This window comes from Chroicocephalus ridibundus, chromosome 3 (assembly GCF_963924245.1).
Source record: "Chroicocephalus ridibundus chromosome 3, bChrRid1.1, whole genome shotgun sequence".
Classification (NCBI taxonomy): domain Eukaryota; kingdom Metazoa; phylum Chordata; class Aves; order Charadriiformes; family Laridae; genus Chroicocephalus; species Chroicocephalus ridibundus.
The window spans coordinates 15,911,335-15,927,945 of NC_086286.1; the positions used below are offsets into that span (position 1 = coordinate 15,911,335).

Consider the following 16,611-nt stretch of genomic DNA (forward strand, 5'->3'; position numbering starts at 1 on the left):
CTGCCTTTTTAATACTGTCTGTCAGTCTCAAACCCATTGCTTTTCCTGCTATTGTACTTAAGGATGTAATTGTCTTTACCAAAGATCCCACCAAAGACTTTAAAAGAGCCTCCTACAAGCCTTGGCCTTCACAGGATTTTATCGGTTAACACTGAAAATGGGCCATTCATTGCACAGTTTGCAAAAGATGTGTCTGAATTACTGGCGATGACTCTTCAGTTCCTCTCATAATTCCAGAACATTAAAACTGCGCCTGTAAAAGGTCAAGGAGACTGCTGTAGTCTAGTCCCCTCCACACAAGCCTAACTACTGCAGCTTTTTTTTCTAATGAAAAGGGGCATGAGTCTAAAAGTACGAGAATTTGTACGTGCCTGCACGAAGACACGAGTTCACATCTGTGTAAGAGAGCCAGCACACGCGAGTGTACAGCGTGAAGCATGGGGAAGGCAAAGACGAATTTACCGGATGAGGGAGATGTTTTTTCGAGGCACCTCTTTAAGGTCACTAATGGATGTGGTCTTTCCTGCAAAGCAGTAGTTGGGATTGTAGTCTGTCATGATAGTGGAGGTACGCAGCTTGCTCAGTTTATATTCTGGGCTCTGTAACTCCATCTGCATGGCTTGTAGCTCCTGGTGCTTCCGGCGATATACTAAATATGGAGAACACAGAAAACCAGAGACACAGATTGACTCTGGAACAGGACAGCAGCTGTGCAGCATGCCTCACTGGAATTTGCTGTGTGGTCAAATTTCAGCAAATCAAACCAGACACTGACACTGTCATATTTCTGTGCATCGAATAATTACAGATAGAAAATGGAATCTGAAGTTATTCAGGAACATTTGATTTACACGTCTTATGAAGAAACAGGCTTGCTCATAAACTGTTCGGAAGAAGTAAAATGAATGTCACTAAGAGATCTCTGATTTCACAGTTATGAGTTTTTTGTTTTGTTCTATTTGGTTTAAGTGGACCTTCTAAGTATGAGCCCAGTTCCAAACTTGAGGGAGTCAGGGTATAACCAACTTTCCTAAATCATGTCGAAGCGACTATAATCTAAAATGAATTATCGCGTGGTATTGTTCAAAATGGATAGACTAAACTGTTACCTCAGAATAACACATTGTACATAAAACTAGCTCACTTTGCAAAACTTCTTCTGTTTCTAAACAACAGAGTTGGACTAAATTTGAAACCAGTTTATGGTAGTGTTATACTCCTTGAATCACTTGGCTGATACTTCTAAAACGTCATTAGATACCACACCTTGAAGGAAGACATCCTGTGGATATTCCTTGTAATAGTAATTGATATTGCAGTATTTTTTTCACAGCAAGATGCCAATCGTGAGCAGGTTAAATCACTATTACCCTTACTATTGATTTCTGTGGCAGCTGGATTGAGCCCGAAGACTGTGACAGTAATAGCTATTGCATCTTCTCCAGCAGATGTTGCTCAGGGGAAGAATTTAAGGGGTAAACATGCACTTGCAAAGGCAGACAGATGTAATGACCTATCCACAAACCCTTCCTGTCCTCCATTTTCCTCCTCATTGCTTTTGCTTTGATTTTTTAAACCACTGCTCTTTCCTGAGATGGCAACGATAGGCTAGTGGGATGGAAAGAGGATTACTCTTCCACTCCCTGAGAAGTAATTAGTAATTTTAAAGGGCTACTGTCAGGCCAGAAATCATACATGTAGGGCCATGTGTGTGCAACTGATAACTCCTGAAATTCTTAAAAATGAAACAGCTGCGCAAATCTAATTTAATAGCTGCTGTTTGCTGCTCCGAGTACATCCCTCCCCTCCCCCAGACTATATCCAGTGTGGACAAAGAAAGGTGGCAGAGCTGTGGTTTGAATTCCTGGCCACTTTTCATTGATTCAAATCTATTCCGCTTGCAATCGAACGCAGGTGAGCAATTGTTTAAAATAAGAAAATGAAAGGGTGAAAAGTACCTTTTTAGAATTCCAAATAAAGATGCCAAGAATGCCCACATCATACCTAGTAGCAGTTTGTAAAAGGGGAACCTATGTCAGAATTTCAAGCTGAAATGTCATACATTAAGAGGCTAAATCTGTATATAGGCCGCAAATAAAGAAGCTTGCTTTTAGGCATTAAGCACCAACAGCTCTTTCAAAACCAGTGGCAGCTGTGTTCTGGCAGCTTTACGCTACAACACAAGCAATAATGTCTCTTTTGAGATGCAGTCAGTAACTGAAACCTCCTCAAATTGGTCATTGTGGTTAGAAACAACGACTGAAATCTAAAGTTAAGGCATGTGTGTGGGAAGGTGTCATTAAATACAGCAGCAGCTAAAAACCTGAATCCTTTTGCCTCCCAGGGCCCAATTATCCCTGGCTCAGATCCAGCCCTCATATGAAAATATCTTTTTGCAGAGAAACACTCACCTATCATGATTCCTGAAAAAGCCAAAATTAAAGCAGCCACCAATGCTGAAGTCACTACAGACAAGACCAAGGAGAGGGGGAGATGAACCACTGGCTCAGCTGTAACAGAGGCAGGAGAAGAACGAATTACATGTTTGAAATGATCTTCCAACGGCCACTTTTTTTGCAGACAGATTTTTCTGTTTTTCCTTCCATTTACTCATCTGCTGCTCCTATAGTGTAGGAGCAACCTCTGGCATGATCAGTGCTCAGGATCTATGACCTCTAATACTTCATTGTTTGACTTTCCTCAATTAATATCAACCCATTAAAACAGATGGTTTGCTATCAGCGAATTAACATGTGCACTCCCTGGGTATGAAAACAAGACCATAAAAACCAGGGGCAGGAGGTTGAGGAGGTGGAAAGAACACTACATTGCCAGGGTTAAAGTGCTGCTATCAATGCCAAATCACAGCAAAAGCAGAAGGAGGACTGCAATATATCACCTCCTAAATGCATCTAATCCAGGCAGAAAAACTTGTTAACAGCAAGCGTAGTACAAAGTATTCCATAGCTGCATCCTCACTCAGGACCACCAGGCGTTCAGTGACTATCTATTAAGGTTTACTTCACCCTGGCAAAATGACCATGCTTTTCACCCATTTTACAGGTGAGAGTGGTAAAAATACAGAACAATTTTCCCATGCCAGTGACAAAGCTGAGAGCAGGATTCCAAAACCCCGGAGTCACTTGCTCTAACTGCTGGGCAAAAATATGAAGGAAACCTAGTAATGGAGCTCTGAACACTTGTTTTTTAAAGTAAGGCAAGTACAGCGCTGTCTTTAGTTTTCCTCAGAGATCTCTCATGTAGAATTTCTTACAGATTCTGCACCTTACATGTCCAAATCCACAGGAACTATATTCTCCTTCACCTTGTACATTTTTTTGGCTTTTAAGAGGACTGACCTGGAATTTAAGTTTAGCTGGAAAATTCCTTCAGTGAGCAAACTTTCATGATTTCAGAGCAGACTGTGAGCATCAGCGCAACCAGGCGCAAAATCTGACTCTCCTCAGTGCTGCCCGGTATACCAAACGTATACTGGAAAGCAAACCAGCAATGCTAATCTGTGCACCATTCCTCAGCACTGATGTGCCTATATCCCAGCAAAATAACTCTGCAGCATATACCAGCGGGAAAGAAGGTAACATTCAACGGATGCCATTTTTAAGAAAGACTAGATAACACTTTCAGGATGTCTTACAGTCCAAACTACAGGTTTTTGCCATGCATTTTCTGTTTCACATGCTAGCAGCCTACCCCATACACCTACTTACCTATGCAAGACACACCATCCTCAGCCAACTCTGTGCCTGGCTCACAAAAGCAAATGACTTTTTGAGTCTCAAGATCAACACGGCACTCGTCCATCTCACAGTGACTGCAGTTAAGGTGCAGCCTAATATCCACCTCTCCGTGCCCCTCTGTCACTAGGGAGTGGATGAAAGAAGCTGAGTTAATTACTGTAAAGATCATTCATATCATTCCCTTGGGCACTGACAGAAACAGGAGATATAGTGGTCATGGTTGCCAGATGCGTCAGGGTGGGCCCCATCTAAGAAACCAATTTCTCCCCACCTAAGAAACCAATTTCTCCCCACCTCCTATAGCTCCTGTCCTTTTCTCATGCAGAAAATAACATCCAGCTAAATTAGTCCCACTGCAGTTGAGGTGCACTGGCTCTCTTTGAGCAGACAGTCCTACCAGGTTAGCAAGGAGGCTGCTCTCGAGGCTAAGGGAAACCTGCCCTTTCAGCGGTCCATGGGGCTTACCCTTTTCTTTCCTGGCTTTTACTCCCTCTGAGATCAAACACTGCAATGTTTTCAAAACTTTCTGGGTCAATCCATCAGGCCAGAGTACATCTGTATTTGAAAATAATTCTGGCTGTTCTAAAGCAAACTTTTTTTTTTTTTTGAGCAAATAGATATTTTTGTATTTCTGAACACATCACAGACATATTCAAGACACTAACTTCTGGACAAACACAGGCTGAAGTGGCAGTATTTATCACTCCCACGCACTCCTGGGCAGAACTGCACTGTTTTGTCTGCAAAATCCCTGGTCCAACCTGGATACTTTGCCGAGGGATGCTGTAAGGAACACGTGAGGTGAATAGTCAGGTGCTTTGTCTGTTTCTTTCCTAAATTATCTGAACTATTGGCCAAAATTATTCTATAGGCTGGTAGACTATATTGTTGGGAAGTGTTTGGATTAGCCTTGATGTTCTCTCCACCTGCTTTCTTCCTGCTACTTCTTTTTATTCTCCATTGGACTTCGTCATGCTGTCTTTCTGCCTCCTCACATTCATGATAACACTAAGCTGTACCCAAAGGTTTCTAAAGCGTACTACAGATGCAATCTATTCTTAACATGAAATAAACCCACTAGAAGACTTCTGACCAATATGAATACCTTTAAGTGCTGGAGTGTATAAAGTACCAATTGGATTAATAAAGGACACACCATCCTCCCCATCCATCTCTGGGTCATTGTCCACTGCAGCATTGCCACCTACGTCAAACCAGAGGTTACCTTAACAGACTGAGGCTCATTGGCACTAAAATACAGATAAGCGTTTCAACATGCATGACTTCAGCATATTTAGGGAAGCATCCAAATGAGAAAAGAGAATAAATCAAAGTATTTAACATACAGGGAACACTTAGCGAGTTGCGGCATGAACCCCCAGTCTCTTATCTCTAGAACTTCAATTTAACAGCAGCAGCTTGTGACAATGAATTTCTTAGCTCTGTTTTAAGCAGACTGTTGCAAACTAAGGCACAAACTTCATCTTTAACCATTTGGATGCTGTGAAACATCCCTTTTAAGCCCTTCTTGAAATTAATATAGCCAAGAAACTGGAAAACACCAGTACTCAAGGGCTAAGTTCAGTACCCTTGCTGATCAAGGTATGTACTGTGTCAGCACAGGGAAGGAATAATCTGATATTTTCCTCTCCTTCGCACCCTGAAAGCAGGGTGGTGGTCTACCAGGAGTGGGGACCAAAGGAATTTATGAGTTGCTCATTTGTGCTTGGGCATATAGAACATATCAGGACCAAAGTATGGGCAGTTACATAGAACATATTAGAAGCACAGTACGGGCCATATACTTTGCGCTACAAGCATGCAAAGGTTCCCCCGCCCCACCCAAAAATGGCTTTTCCTCTTTATCCTTCTTTGATGAAATTAAAATTATGTCATGTGAGGCATTCTGTTGGAAAAAAGCATTACACAATAACATTGGTACAAAACATGCACTTAATCATTTAAACTTGTTACTTCCTCTCAGGATTTCTAGTCTATCATACTCTTGATTCAAGCTGTGGAGAACCAGGGGTTAAAAAGTCCACCACAGTGCAGATGGCTGAAGAAACTATGTGGCCCAGGAGATTACGGGTTAGTAGAGATCTTGAATCTGGCCCACACCAGTTATAATCAACGTAATGCCATCTGACAGCTGTCTTGAGACCCTCAGCACATGAAATTAGCTCCTTGTTGACTGAAGTCAACACCACTGTCGTTATTAGGAAGGGTCCTGGCTGGCAGCCTGAGCCTCTGCCCCCAGAGACCTTCTGCGCAGGACCAAGGCCCACCCACAGCAGGGCAGGGTAGAAGAAGCTGCGTCTTTCCCTGGCATAAAGCCTGGCTGCCAGTCTCCAGGACCAACGTCCTCAAAACACAGGTGCTGGCAATGGGAGCACATAGCCTGTGGCTCCTCCTTCTTCAGCACTGTAACCCCAAAATGGAAGGCTCAAGAATCACAGCAGGAACTTGATGGCACATTTTGCAGAGCGCAAAGCCAGGATTACAGCTGAAGGACTGACATCTGGCTATTTGCTCAGAGACTAAATGCCATACGTTCATCTAGTGCTAAAAAGGCAACACACAGACATACTAGTACATAACAGTCAAATATGCTAGCTACAGGAGAATTATCTATCAGCGTTTTGCTGATCATTAGCATTAAAGGAGGGGAAGGGACACCTTGAACACGAAGCCACTTTACCTATATATCCTCCGCCTCCTCCACCTGAGGAGCACCCCCCTCCACCCCCTCCGAAACCCCCTCTTGTCTCCCACCCCCACTTCTTCATGGCCTGGGGGCAGGATCTTCCTCCAGTAGCACCTTCCAGCAAGGATTTTCCTGACCACAGGAAGGAAGTGTTATCATTCCAGCCACCTCCACCACCTGCAGTTAAGAGAAGAGAAAAGGCACAGGTAGGGGTTATTTCTGTGTAAAAAACACTGCAGGGAACTGCAGAACAAGCACTCCTTCAAAGAACCTCAGCTGAAAGTAAGAATATTATGCCTTGGTTAGAAGAGAGGATGTGCTTGATACGCAGTGCTACAGTGACCTTTCTGTAGGGCTTTCGACCATGTTAATTATCTGCAGCTCTTTTCACTTACCATAAAAGGACAAGTATTTTCTATGGAAAATGTAAAAAGATATCCCTGCCTACTCCCCATCCACTTGTTTCTGGCTTACAGAGCCTTCCCCTTCTCTTTGCAAAAAATACTTTTGAAAAACCCTATGTCAGTTCTGAAGCAGCATAAAAGGAATTTAGTGAACGGGATGTGAAAACATGTACCAGCCCCCACTCTAAATACAACATACTCACCAGTGACTCACTTTCAGCTCTGCTGGTTGTTCAGTCCAAGGTCTCTTCACAGAGACTTCTAGCCAGGGTGCAATTATGCTCTTTCTGCATAAGCCAGGGAAACTGTGAGTATGTCTACACAGCGCAACACAGTGCAGGGAGCAGGACGGCCACATTGGCACTGCAAACTCCCACATCAAAAATCAAACAACTTTTGTTATGAGAGGTACTACGTGATTTTGGGAGAATGCTATGGCTATACCATCTCTGATACTCTTATTTAGGCCAAGTATCCTGCACTATGAGTACATCCTTTTGCATCTGTTATACTTCCATCTTCCCCCTGAACTGTGTTTTCATTAGTTTTGTCTCACCTCCTTGCGAGGAGGAATCTGGGAGTACCACATATTCACAAAGGTTTTCTTAGAAAGAATAAATTTCCTTACCTGCAGCTCCTGAATTTCCATTCAGTCCTGGAATAGAGGAATCATTCTCCAGCCTTTCTGGATGAAATGTGTCTGTTTTGGCCCTGTAGGCCCTGCCACCACCTCCTGCTGCAATTATCAAGGGGACCGGTTCTCCATTCTCCATCTTAACAAATTCAGAAATAAAGGCAGTATTTCAAACTGAGTCAGACACACAAATGGAAGCTCAACCACATGCCAGTTACTAGGCACTTAGGACTGCTCAGCACTACAAATTGCCATTGCATTATTTATGCACCCACATCCAAAAGATTAATGAATAACACTAGTCATACCAACTTCTGCAACAGGGAACAGTGGCATCAGCAGCTCCATGAATTGTACCTGAAGTGCTGATGGCTCTTAGAAAGCTTGTCATGTTACTGTGTGATGACTTTCATCAAATGAAACAGATAAGGAGCACTGCTTTATGTAGTGTTTCCACTGGTAAAGGACTGCTACACTGGAAACTGTCTGAACACAGAGTTATGTAGAATTATGTAGAAGCTGGGTGATCTAAACTTATTGTTAACTTTTGAAGCCGATGTTTGGAATGAGTGCTGTCTCAGCTAGTACATGACAGAAAAGATCAGTGGTCCCTAGCTATAGGGATGCTGACAGAAAACGTATAGGCTATCCTCAACTTTCCTTGTCATTGCATTCTATAAGCCGAACGTGTAGCTGAAGTCTAATGTTCTACAAAAATACATTTGAGTAAAGTCCTGTGGAATTTGCCTTTTGCTGTAGAATTATGCTTCAGCATCTCAGCTTGCATTGAAAAAAAATCCAATTCAAACTATTATATTTGTAAAGGAAACTCCAAGCCACTGAAGCAAGTGTGGCCGTACTGTGTAGCAGTTCTAAGACGTGTGAAGGGCCAACTCAGCTCACTACAGCTATCAACTGGAAATGAAGGACACCCAGAGCTCACGTTGTGGACACTTCCCCAGAGATGTAGTATATGGGGTTCTCACATATTTCACGCTGCAATACTAGAAGTGAGTGGCAGGATGTGTTCACACCGAAGGTGCCCAGGGACTATGTTTCCATACCTTAAATATGTAAGTTGCACCTCCCCCACCTCCACCTCCTCCTGCCCATTCATTGACACTTCTGTTCACACGTATCTCTTCTTCAATCACATTGTTCTCTCCAATGCAGACTTTCTGTATAACATCATTAGTCTGCAAACAGAAGACCAAGTCTGAATTTGGTAAGAAATCTCCATGTTGTTGAACACACATAGGCCTCGTGGACCCTTCACCCTCCCAAACCAATAAATTGTCTTCCAGCGAAACTACATAAGCAGCAGAAGCAAGTGAATGCTCTTCTAGAAGAATCTCGCTTTTTGCTTCAACCTTTGTCAGAAGAATTTTTTGCCATTTTAATTGAATTATGTTGAAGCAAGCTCAGTGCTGATATCTATTACCATGTAAAACAGCTCCATTAACTTTTAACATACAAGATGTAGCAGAATTTACTGCAAATACTTCCAAGCATTAACTATCTGTATTTCACAAGTAGGGAAAGGGAGTAACTCAGCGATGATGTGACTTGCCCCATGTCACAGAACAGCCAAATGGCAGTGACATAGAGAGAGCCCAAGTCTCTTTACTCCTCTTCTAGTGCCCCATTGGTTGGGGCCAGGCAGCCAACGTGCATCGATCCAGAACTAAGGTGTATTGCTGGCTCACATAGATGTACCAGAGCTACCTTTAACCTAGGTAGTCATAGCACAGACAGCAGCAATGAGCTCAGCGTAGACTGGCCACCTAATATTTATTTAGACTTCCAGGCAAGTTTTGATGCTGATCTGACGCTCATGCTATAGCAGCAATCCACCGTTTGATTGCAATGTTGACCTGATGTTAAAGAAACTACCTCACTAAAAAGCCTCCGTATTTCATACTCAGCATTTTTTCCCCTCCACCAATTATCACCAAATGTAATGAGCCTTCTGTGTTACGAAAATCACTGGATTCACTAACTGATCTCAAACACATTATACCATCATTTATAAGTTCTTCTTCTGGACTATAACCTAAGAAAGGTAACTGTCACTTTGATTTTAAATTGGAGCACTAAAGTATATGACAAACAGGACTCCAGTGTGAATACTTGTATGTTGCAAGCTTTGCTTCTACCTCATTTTACTTTAGACTTTTCACCTCAGTAACGCTATCTAGCTGTGCACACTGAACTCACTAAGTCAACAACACTTTAAGGGAAAAAGGCACAAACAGTTGTTATAGTACAATTGACCTTCTTCCTTCTGCTTTCATGTCTATGTTTTCTTTCGGAAGAGGAACCTGATAAAAGCATCCTCAAGTTACAAATTATTCTGTTGACCACAAAATGTGTCCTAGGCTGTGCCAGAGAATGAATGGCATCCATTTTGTGTGTGCAGAATTGCCTATGGAACTAAACAATCCTCCTTTCCCATGTCTTCCCTCTCCTTAATTGATTTGGAGCTGGGTGGGGATGATTAATAAAATGACAAAGTCAATGACCCAAAGGAACCACTAGATTACAATTGAATTAAAAAAAAAAAATCCTTCATGGCACAGACATAATTGATTACAATCCAATCTAGTATAAGTCCCTTCTACCAGTCAACGCAATCTCTTTGCCTCAATGAAAGAATTACATTAGCACTCAATAAATTCTCACTAAGATTACAGTGGCCTGCAATTTAATGAGTCCATATATTACACTCAGATGGAATGTCTTAGTTATAGACGTTAGATGGAACTTTGAGTTAGGACATTTCTCCTTTCAAAGAGGTTTCATATTAATGGTTTGTTTGTAGATATGTATAATTCCAGTTCTAACATTATTTACTTCAGAACCCAGCCTTGAGAACCCCTCTTTCTGGTCTACATCCTTCAACCTTTCTTTGCTGTAACAGACTGCTAAGATTTCACTCTCTTGGATGCCAGCCATTAACAGCTGAGAAACGCACAGCATTTAAATGTCCAGCTCAAAGCTCTAGGTGAAATTTCATGAGGTAATACGTAGTTTCCTCTATAAGAATTGCCTATTCCCTCATCTTCCAAAGAATGCTAAACAATTAATAGATTATTGTGCCTTCAAATGGAGGAAGTTGCACCTTTCTGTCAAGGCATTTGCAGCAATGGTTCGTTAGTAACACAAAAATCAGGACTGACCCAGCAGTGATTAATTTGTCTCTCCCATTCCCATACAGAGAATAACCAAACAGGCCCTGTGAGGTGGGTGTCTCCAGAGTTGCAGAGTACTATAATAATGGCAGGGCTGGCCTCAACAGCGGAACAAAGACAAAGCTCTGTGAAGCCAACCTTAAAGACTGATCTCCAGAGGAAAGGAAAGTAGGGTTGTCTTTTCTCTCCAAAAACCCACACAGATGCTCTGAGGTATGCAGACCAACCAGCAACCTGTAGTGTGTTTGTATCAATGGGGCCTGAATGTTGAAGAGGAAGTGAGAACAGTCAACCTGGTACTTCATCTTTTCACACTCGTGCCCTCTGAGTAAAACTGTAGCTATCCTTTGAACCATATAACCCAAACCCTCTCAAGGACAACGGTTTTCTCTGCAAACAGACAAAACTCCATGGATTTGTAGAAGGAATTATAAGGCAAAACAGAAATGGCAATCACTTACACTAGGACAAGCATCTTCTCCTTGCTGTCCCACCAAGATATACAAAGTATCATCCTTCTGGAGGTCAAAAATTCCAAGCACAGACACGCCGTGGGACCGCACCATGGTGTTCTTTCCTCCCTTCCCACCAGCAGCTCCATAGCCTGAGATGCTGCAGGAAAAAGAAAACAAGAGCCTGGCACCTCAGTTGTCCCAGCCAGGTGGAAGCTAGTACAAACCACTTCTGGGCACTGAGTGTTTTGCACACCTGAACTGTACACAGTGTCACAGGGCTGTGCCCTGAAGACCTGACACTCTAAATAAATCTAAACCCAAAGCTTGAAGACCGAGATTATCTGCTCTACACAGACCTATGAACTTGGGTAGCTACAGAACAGCTTCTTTCACACTGATTCTTGGGCAAATGCTCGCTGAGGACAGAGCGAGCAAGTCCCTGTAGTTTCAAACTTTAATGTATGAAACACATCTTGTTTCCCAGAAGGCGTACCCTTGAGAGGTTTGCAGCAAGGAAGAAAAAGAACAGAAGCAGGAGAACTGGTAAGTACAGCACATATGGCTAAAGAGAATATTAAGTACGAGACCGATGGCGGAGATTTGAGAAAGCAGACAGCACAACTGGTCCTGAGAGTATGGACCAGATGGGAAACAGCTCTCCTATTCCCACGTCCAGAGGAATATAGAAGAGTAGACGGACATGACACCAACTGCAGTAAACAAGGAAAGCAAAAGCCCCCTGGCTAAACTCTCAGCCACCACAAATGTCTCACTGTCTCCAGCCAGGAGAGGCCAGGTTGCATACACAGGCTGCTGCAGTCTCAATTAAGGCTCTGGGACCTTTATTTCAAGCAGTCAAGATTCAGAGGTCCTTAATGTTGTCGATGTACCCAGAGATGTGTCTGTACCACTGCACTGCTCAGCTCCTCCCCTCTCCCTTTCTAAGTACATAAACAATTCACATACTTGAAGCAGCTTTTACCAAAGGATTTCAAAGCACTCTGCAACAAAAGACATAGTTACTCAACTTTCTGAGCAAGTGGGTGGTGGTACAGCAAGCTCAATTTAGATCTGAAATAAGCAGGTGATTCTCCACTGACATTAGTAGCTTTGCAGCCATTTGCATGAGAGTAAAATTCAACCTGGAGCATGTAAACAGTGACCGCAGGGCTGAGAACACAAAACTTCCTCTTGGCTTCCTACCAGTTACAGTATAGGTGCTCTGCTTTAACTCCTCCTTTCCTCCAGCACCTGGCTGGTCTTTGCCCAGCCCACTCCTGCATGCAAACAGGCTACAAGCGGAACAAGCCAGCACCACCCATCATGAGTGAGCATCCTGAACAGGTTGGGCAGCCAGCTCACTCTCAACCAGCGACTTGCCTTAACAATTAGCATGAGGAACTCATGTCATGATACTGCTCTGAGGCAGCCAGCACGGAGCAGTTCTGATGTTGAAGCAACTACGGAGCATCAAGTGCCTCATAAAGCACATTAGATCCTCGCAATGTGACATGATTATGTTCATGCCACTGCTGATAACCAAAGCAATCATTCCCCAGTAAGGCTGCACTGGAGCCAGCAGAAAAAGTGATGGACACAGCACTGGGCTACCCTGAACAGATGCTGCATGAATCTGAAGACTGAGTTGATTTGCTGTAGAATTTTGTAATGGCTAATGAGGTGCACTACCAGGCACAGCAAGCTGGCAGGGCTAATCGGCTGCAATTAGGGGCCATATTTTTCTGTGTAAGAACAGATTTTGCATACAACCAATGATGTCAGGAAGTTCAGGAGAACCCGTTCTGGCCTCATGCCTCATTCAAAGGCTGCAGACAAATAAAAACCAGTAGAATCAGGAGACTGTCATTCCCTATTCAAAATGGGTGTCACTATTTAAACAGATGACTTCAAGATTTAGCAGGAATCCTTTCCTTAGGCACCGCATTCTTTTACAGGAGGAATCCATTTAACCATATTCAGACTGCCCTGAGTAGATATAACCAAAACACAGAATACCTTCCACTGTCTTCCTCCTTTTCTTTTACTATGATACTTGTAGGAACTGAAAAAGAAAACTGCATCTTCAGGAAGGATCAGGATGAGCGGAGTGCAGTGGCTGTGCAAATGAGGGCTGGAGAAAAAAAATCCACCTCTAGGTAGACAGGTCATAGGAAACACTGGAGCTAGTTTTGAGAATATGAGAAAATGCAGTGCCTAGGCTGGCCAATTTAGGAGGACACCATTTTGCATTCCATCGTGCCATGTTCTTGTGCTACCTTACAAGAAGTGACCAGAGAAAAGAGAGGACAGTGGAAGTGACAACAAATGGACACCAGCAAAACGGACCAAAGACTCTTGTTTTAAAAATGGAAAGAATGGGGATAATGGAAGGTAACGTGCCATTTCTTACAGTTCACTTCTCTCATACTTGATCATAGGCCTAGATATGGAATGACAAGACCTTCTGAACGCGTAGAAGAAAACCTGCAAAGGAAAATATTCTTTATATTGCCTAACATTATTGTTATACAATGTGCGGTCCCTTGGGAGCAAACTAGATGATTTTGACCATATCAGCATTGAAGTATGCAGGACTCCAGTCTTCAAATGAAGATACCTACAGTGTATGGCAGCCTACCCAGACCTTCACAGATGGTGGGGTTTTCTGGGTGTAGTAGAATTTTGTGGAAAGTTGAGCTTTCTGTCTTTGCATTTTAGTAATGCACATTCTGCCTTGTGTTCACACAATCTGTATCCTTCTTATGCAATTAACACGAATGTAACTCGCTGCTCTACATTACGTAGTATAAAACACACTGATACGGCATAACAACAGTTTTCTTAAGAGCCCAACAGCCAGCTGGAGGATTTATCTCTGGGTCAGGTATACTGGAGATGGCTATCAGGCTAATTTACAGGACACTCAGTGCAGCAGGCCTGCAGGGGAGAGCTAAATACAGGCAGTGGGTCCATACCCTGGGAAGCCCCAGAATTGATTCTGCAACTTGACATTTTCCTAGGGCTATGCTATACTGGGGGACTCTGCTGCCCCTTCAGCAGCCCAGATTCACAAAGATGTCAAGTTAATTTAAGCCCACAATTGCCTCCTCCTTCCCCCAGGCTGTGAGTTCTCTCCTATAGCCTTAAGAGGTGCAGAAGAGAATGTCATCCATTTATATATAGGTTACCAATGACATTAGCCATCTATTATCTATACAGAACCTAAAAGTCTGTTAGGTCATTTATAGGACTTAAATAGACAGGTCCTCCCTGCAGGACCTGTGGTTTGTATTGTGCAGCAAAAATCAGCCTGCAGTTGCACTGGTATTCTGGCTCTTCTTGGGCTAGGATATTAAAGAAATGACAATGTTGTAAGTTTATTGCCTCTTCTTTTTGGGCTATACTTTATAACCATATTTACTGAATGCTGGTCCTGAAAAATTCTATTCACCCCAGGCAACTCATTTTTGATAGCTGAGTAAAATATCATTAATGCTTTTTTCATTACCATCAATCCTTGAGGTAATAGGCACTCAGGCAGAACTCGCGCCTAGCCTAGCCTAGCCAGTTTCTCAAAACTGCTTTGCAGTAGACTTCTGATAGAGACTAATATCTATCTTCAATACTAATATTCTTTTTCAGTAAAAAGAAAAAAAAGAAGGTGCCAGTGAGTTTGAACTGAAATTTGTTCAAAGCCTGCAGTGGCATGTTCTGCTTTGAAATCCATGATGCCACCATTGGTTTCAATAGGGAATGTTGCATAAAAAATCCCCACCACTAGACAGTCTTTGATTCAAACAGACAGTTCTGCTTACAAACTGATGCATGTAATGGCTTGATGTTACCATTCAGATACAGTGAACTAAATTTCGATTGCACTTCTTTCCCTGGCAAGAGCAAAAAGAAAAAATGATTGGTAAAAATCTGATGAAGTAGCATTGAACCGTATCTGATCATCTCCATTTGAAAATAACTCCACAGGGGGATTTAAGTGGTAGAATCCTCAGTATCACAGAGCCTAAAGATTTAGGCGGCTGGCTTCCAAAATCAATTCTACAGTGGTGAGCCAGGCTTACAGGCTCAACTTACCATGCCTAGATTAAAAAAGCAAGGTGCTGAGCAGCACTTGATGCAAGCTGTCCCATAAGAAATGCTGACATAATATTGTGCCTCCTATATCAGGTAAAGAGTGGGAAAAGCTCATTCTGATCCCAGAATTCAATGGATGGCATATGGGATATGTATGCCCCTTGGCCTGGGGAGGTGAAGACACTCGACTTTCAGATACTTATAGAGCTCTCTCAATCTGTAACCATTCAGGCTAAAGATTTGTCTGCCTCAGATGGTTGCTTCTCTTTCTTCTCTCTTTCACCAAAAAAATCACATCTTCCAGACAAACAAATCTGAGACTGGAAAGGTTAGAAATCAGGACCAAAAATCCAAGCAGATCTAGCCAAACTTCTGAATATAATACCTTGTATATGCCTAGCATGTATCTGCAACTTGGGTAAGTTTCAAATGCAAAGATATATCATGACAATCAGAGATGGTTCTCTTACCTGTATGTGTTGGTTGCTGGTACTCTCCAGATCTGAATGCCTTGGAGAATCCCTTCAGCTCCTACAATCACACTGAGGTTGGAGTTCCTGTAGGCATCATTGCATTGGCTCTGCGTGGGGCCGTAGGGTCCACTGGCACCACATGTTGTGAATAACCAGTGATCTGCAATGAGGACATAAACAAAGCATGATCTGAACAGCCAAAGATCAAGTAGCTGTTCTGCTCTTTATTCGCTCTCTCTTGTTGGACCCCAGAGAAGAACCTGACCCCTGAGGTTTCAGCCAGAACAAATACTCACAGAATTCTCTTTAAAGACTCATAGAGCTGTGTATCTCAGTATTTGACAGCTTTTCATCTACATCTCCTGAAAACTATCACAACTATGAACATAGCTTTACTTTTTCTAAGGCTGAAAAAGGCAAAGATCAGAGAGTAGAGTAAAATGCAACACAGACCACCCAGCTTTGGGCTCTGCTCTGCTCTTTGGGCTGTTAAAGTGCACGCTCGAAACTTCAAGACTGGTGCATTTTAGCACTTTCAGTTTCTACAGACATTTGATAATTGAATTTATTTTATATGCAAAAGTAGCTGTTAATTAGATAGAAACCTGTAAATACAACATCATCTCAGTGATTACAACATAACAAATAAACTAATTGTATTTTGAATAATTATTTGCTCACAAGAGATTCAAGTTAAGCTTCAGAAGGCAAAAAACCTGACTGAGGCCTGTAAAACAAGCATTCAGCTCTGCATGTTCTAGGCCAGATCTGCGGGTGTAAATCAATGCGCTCTTATTACAGCCATTTTCATCGACTGGAAGTACCAGCCCTGTACAAATAGATTTCTAGAACAAGGCTTTGCTAATTTATGCCTCAAAGATCTAATTTTTTAATTTGAAT

The 16,611-nt window shown here is 42.5% G+C and overlaps 1 protein-coding gene across 2 annotated transcripts in view; it reads right to left on the minus strand.

Annotated features, from left to right (window-relative positions):
- ALK (ALK receptor tyrosine kinase) overlaps positions 1-16,611 on the minus strand; it is a 328,277-nt gene that overhangs the window by 21,344 nt on the left and 290,322 nt on the right. The window contains exons 12-20 of one of the 2 annotated variants that reach the window (XM_063328138.1): positions 15,709-15,871; positions 11,156-11,306; positions 8,568-8,699; positions 7,498-7,642; positions 6,460-6,642; positions 4,864-4,962; positions 3,729-3,881; positions 2,412-2,510; positions 463-649 (exon numbers count right to left, since the gene is read on the minus strand). In XM_063328138.1, coding sequence (XP_063184208.1) covers positions 463-649; positions 2,412-2,510; positions 3,729-3,881; positions 4,864-4,962; positions 6,460-6,642; positions 7,498-7,642; positions 8,568-8,699; positions 11,156-11,306; positions 15,709-15,871 — 1,312 coding nt within the window. Of the gene's footprint in view, positions 1-462; positions 650-2,411; positions 2,511-3,728; positions 3,882-4,863; positions 4,963-6,459; positions 6,643-7,497; positions 7,643-8,567; positions 8,700-11,155; positions 11,307-15,708; positions 15,872-16,611 lie in introns of those variants that run through there. The other variant, XM_063328139.1, reaches the window with a different exon arrangement.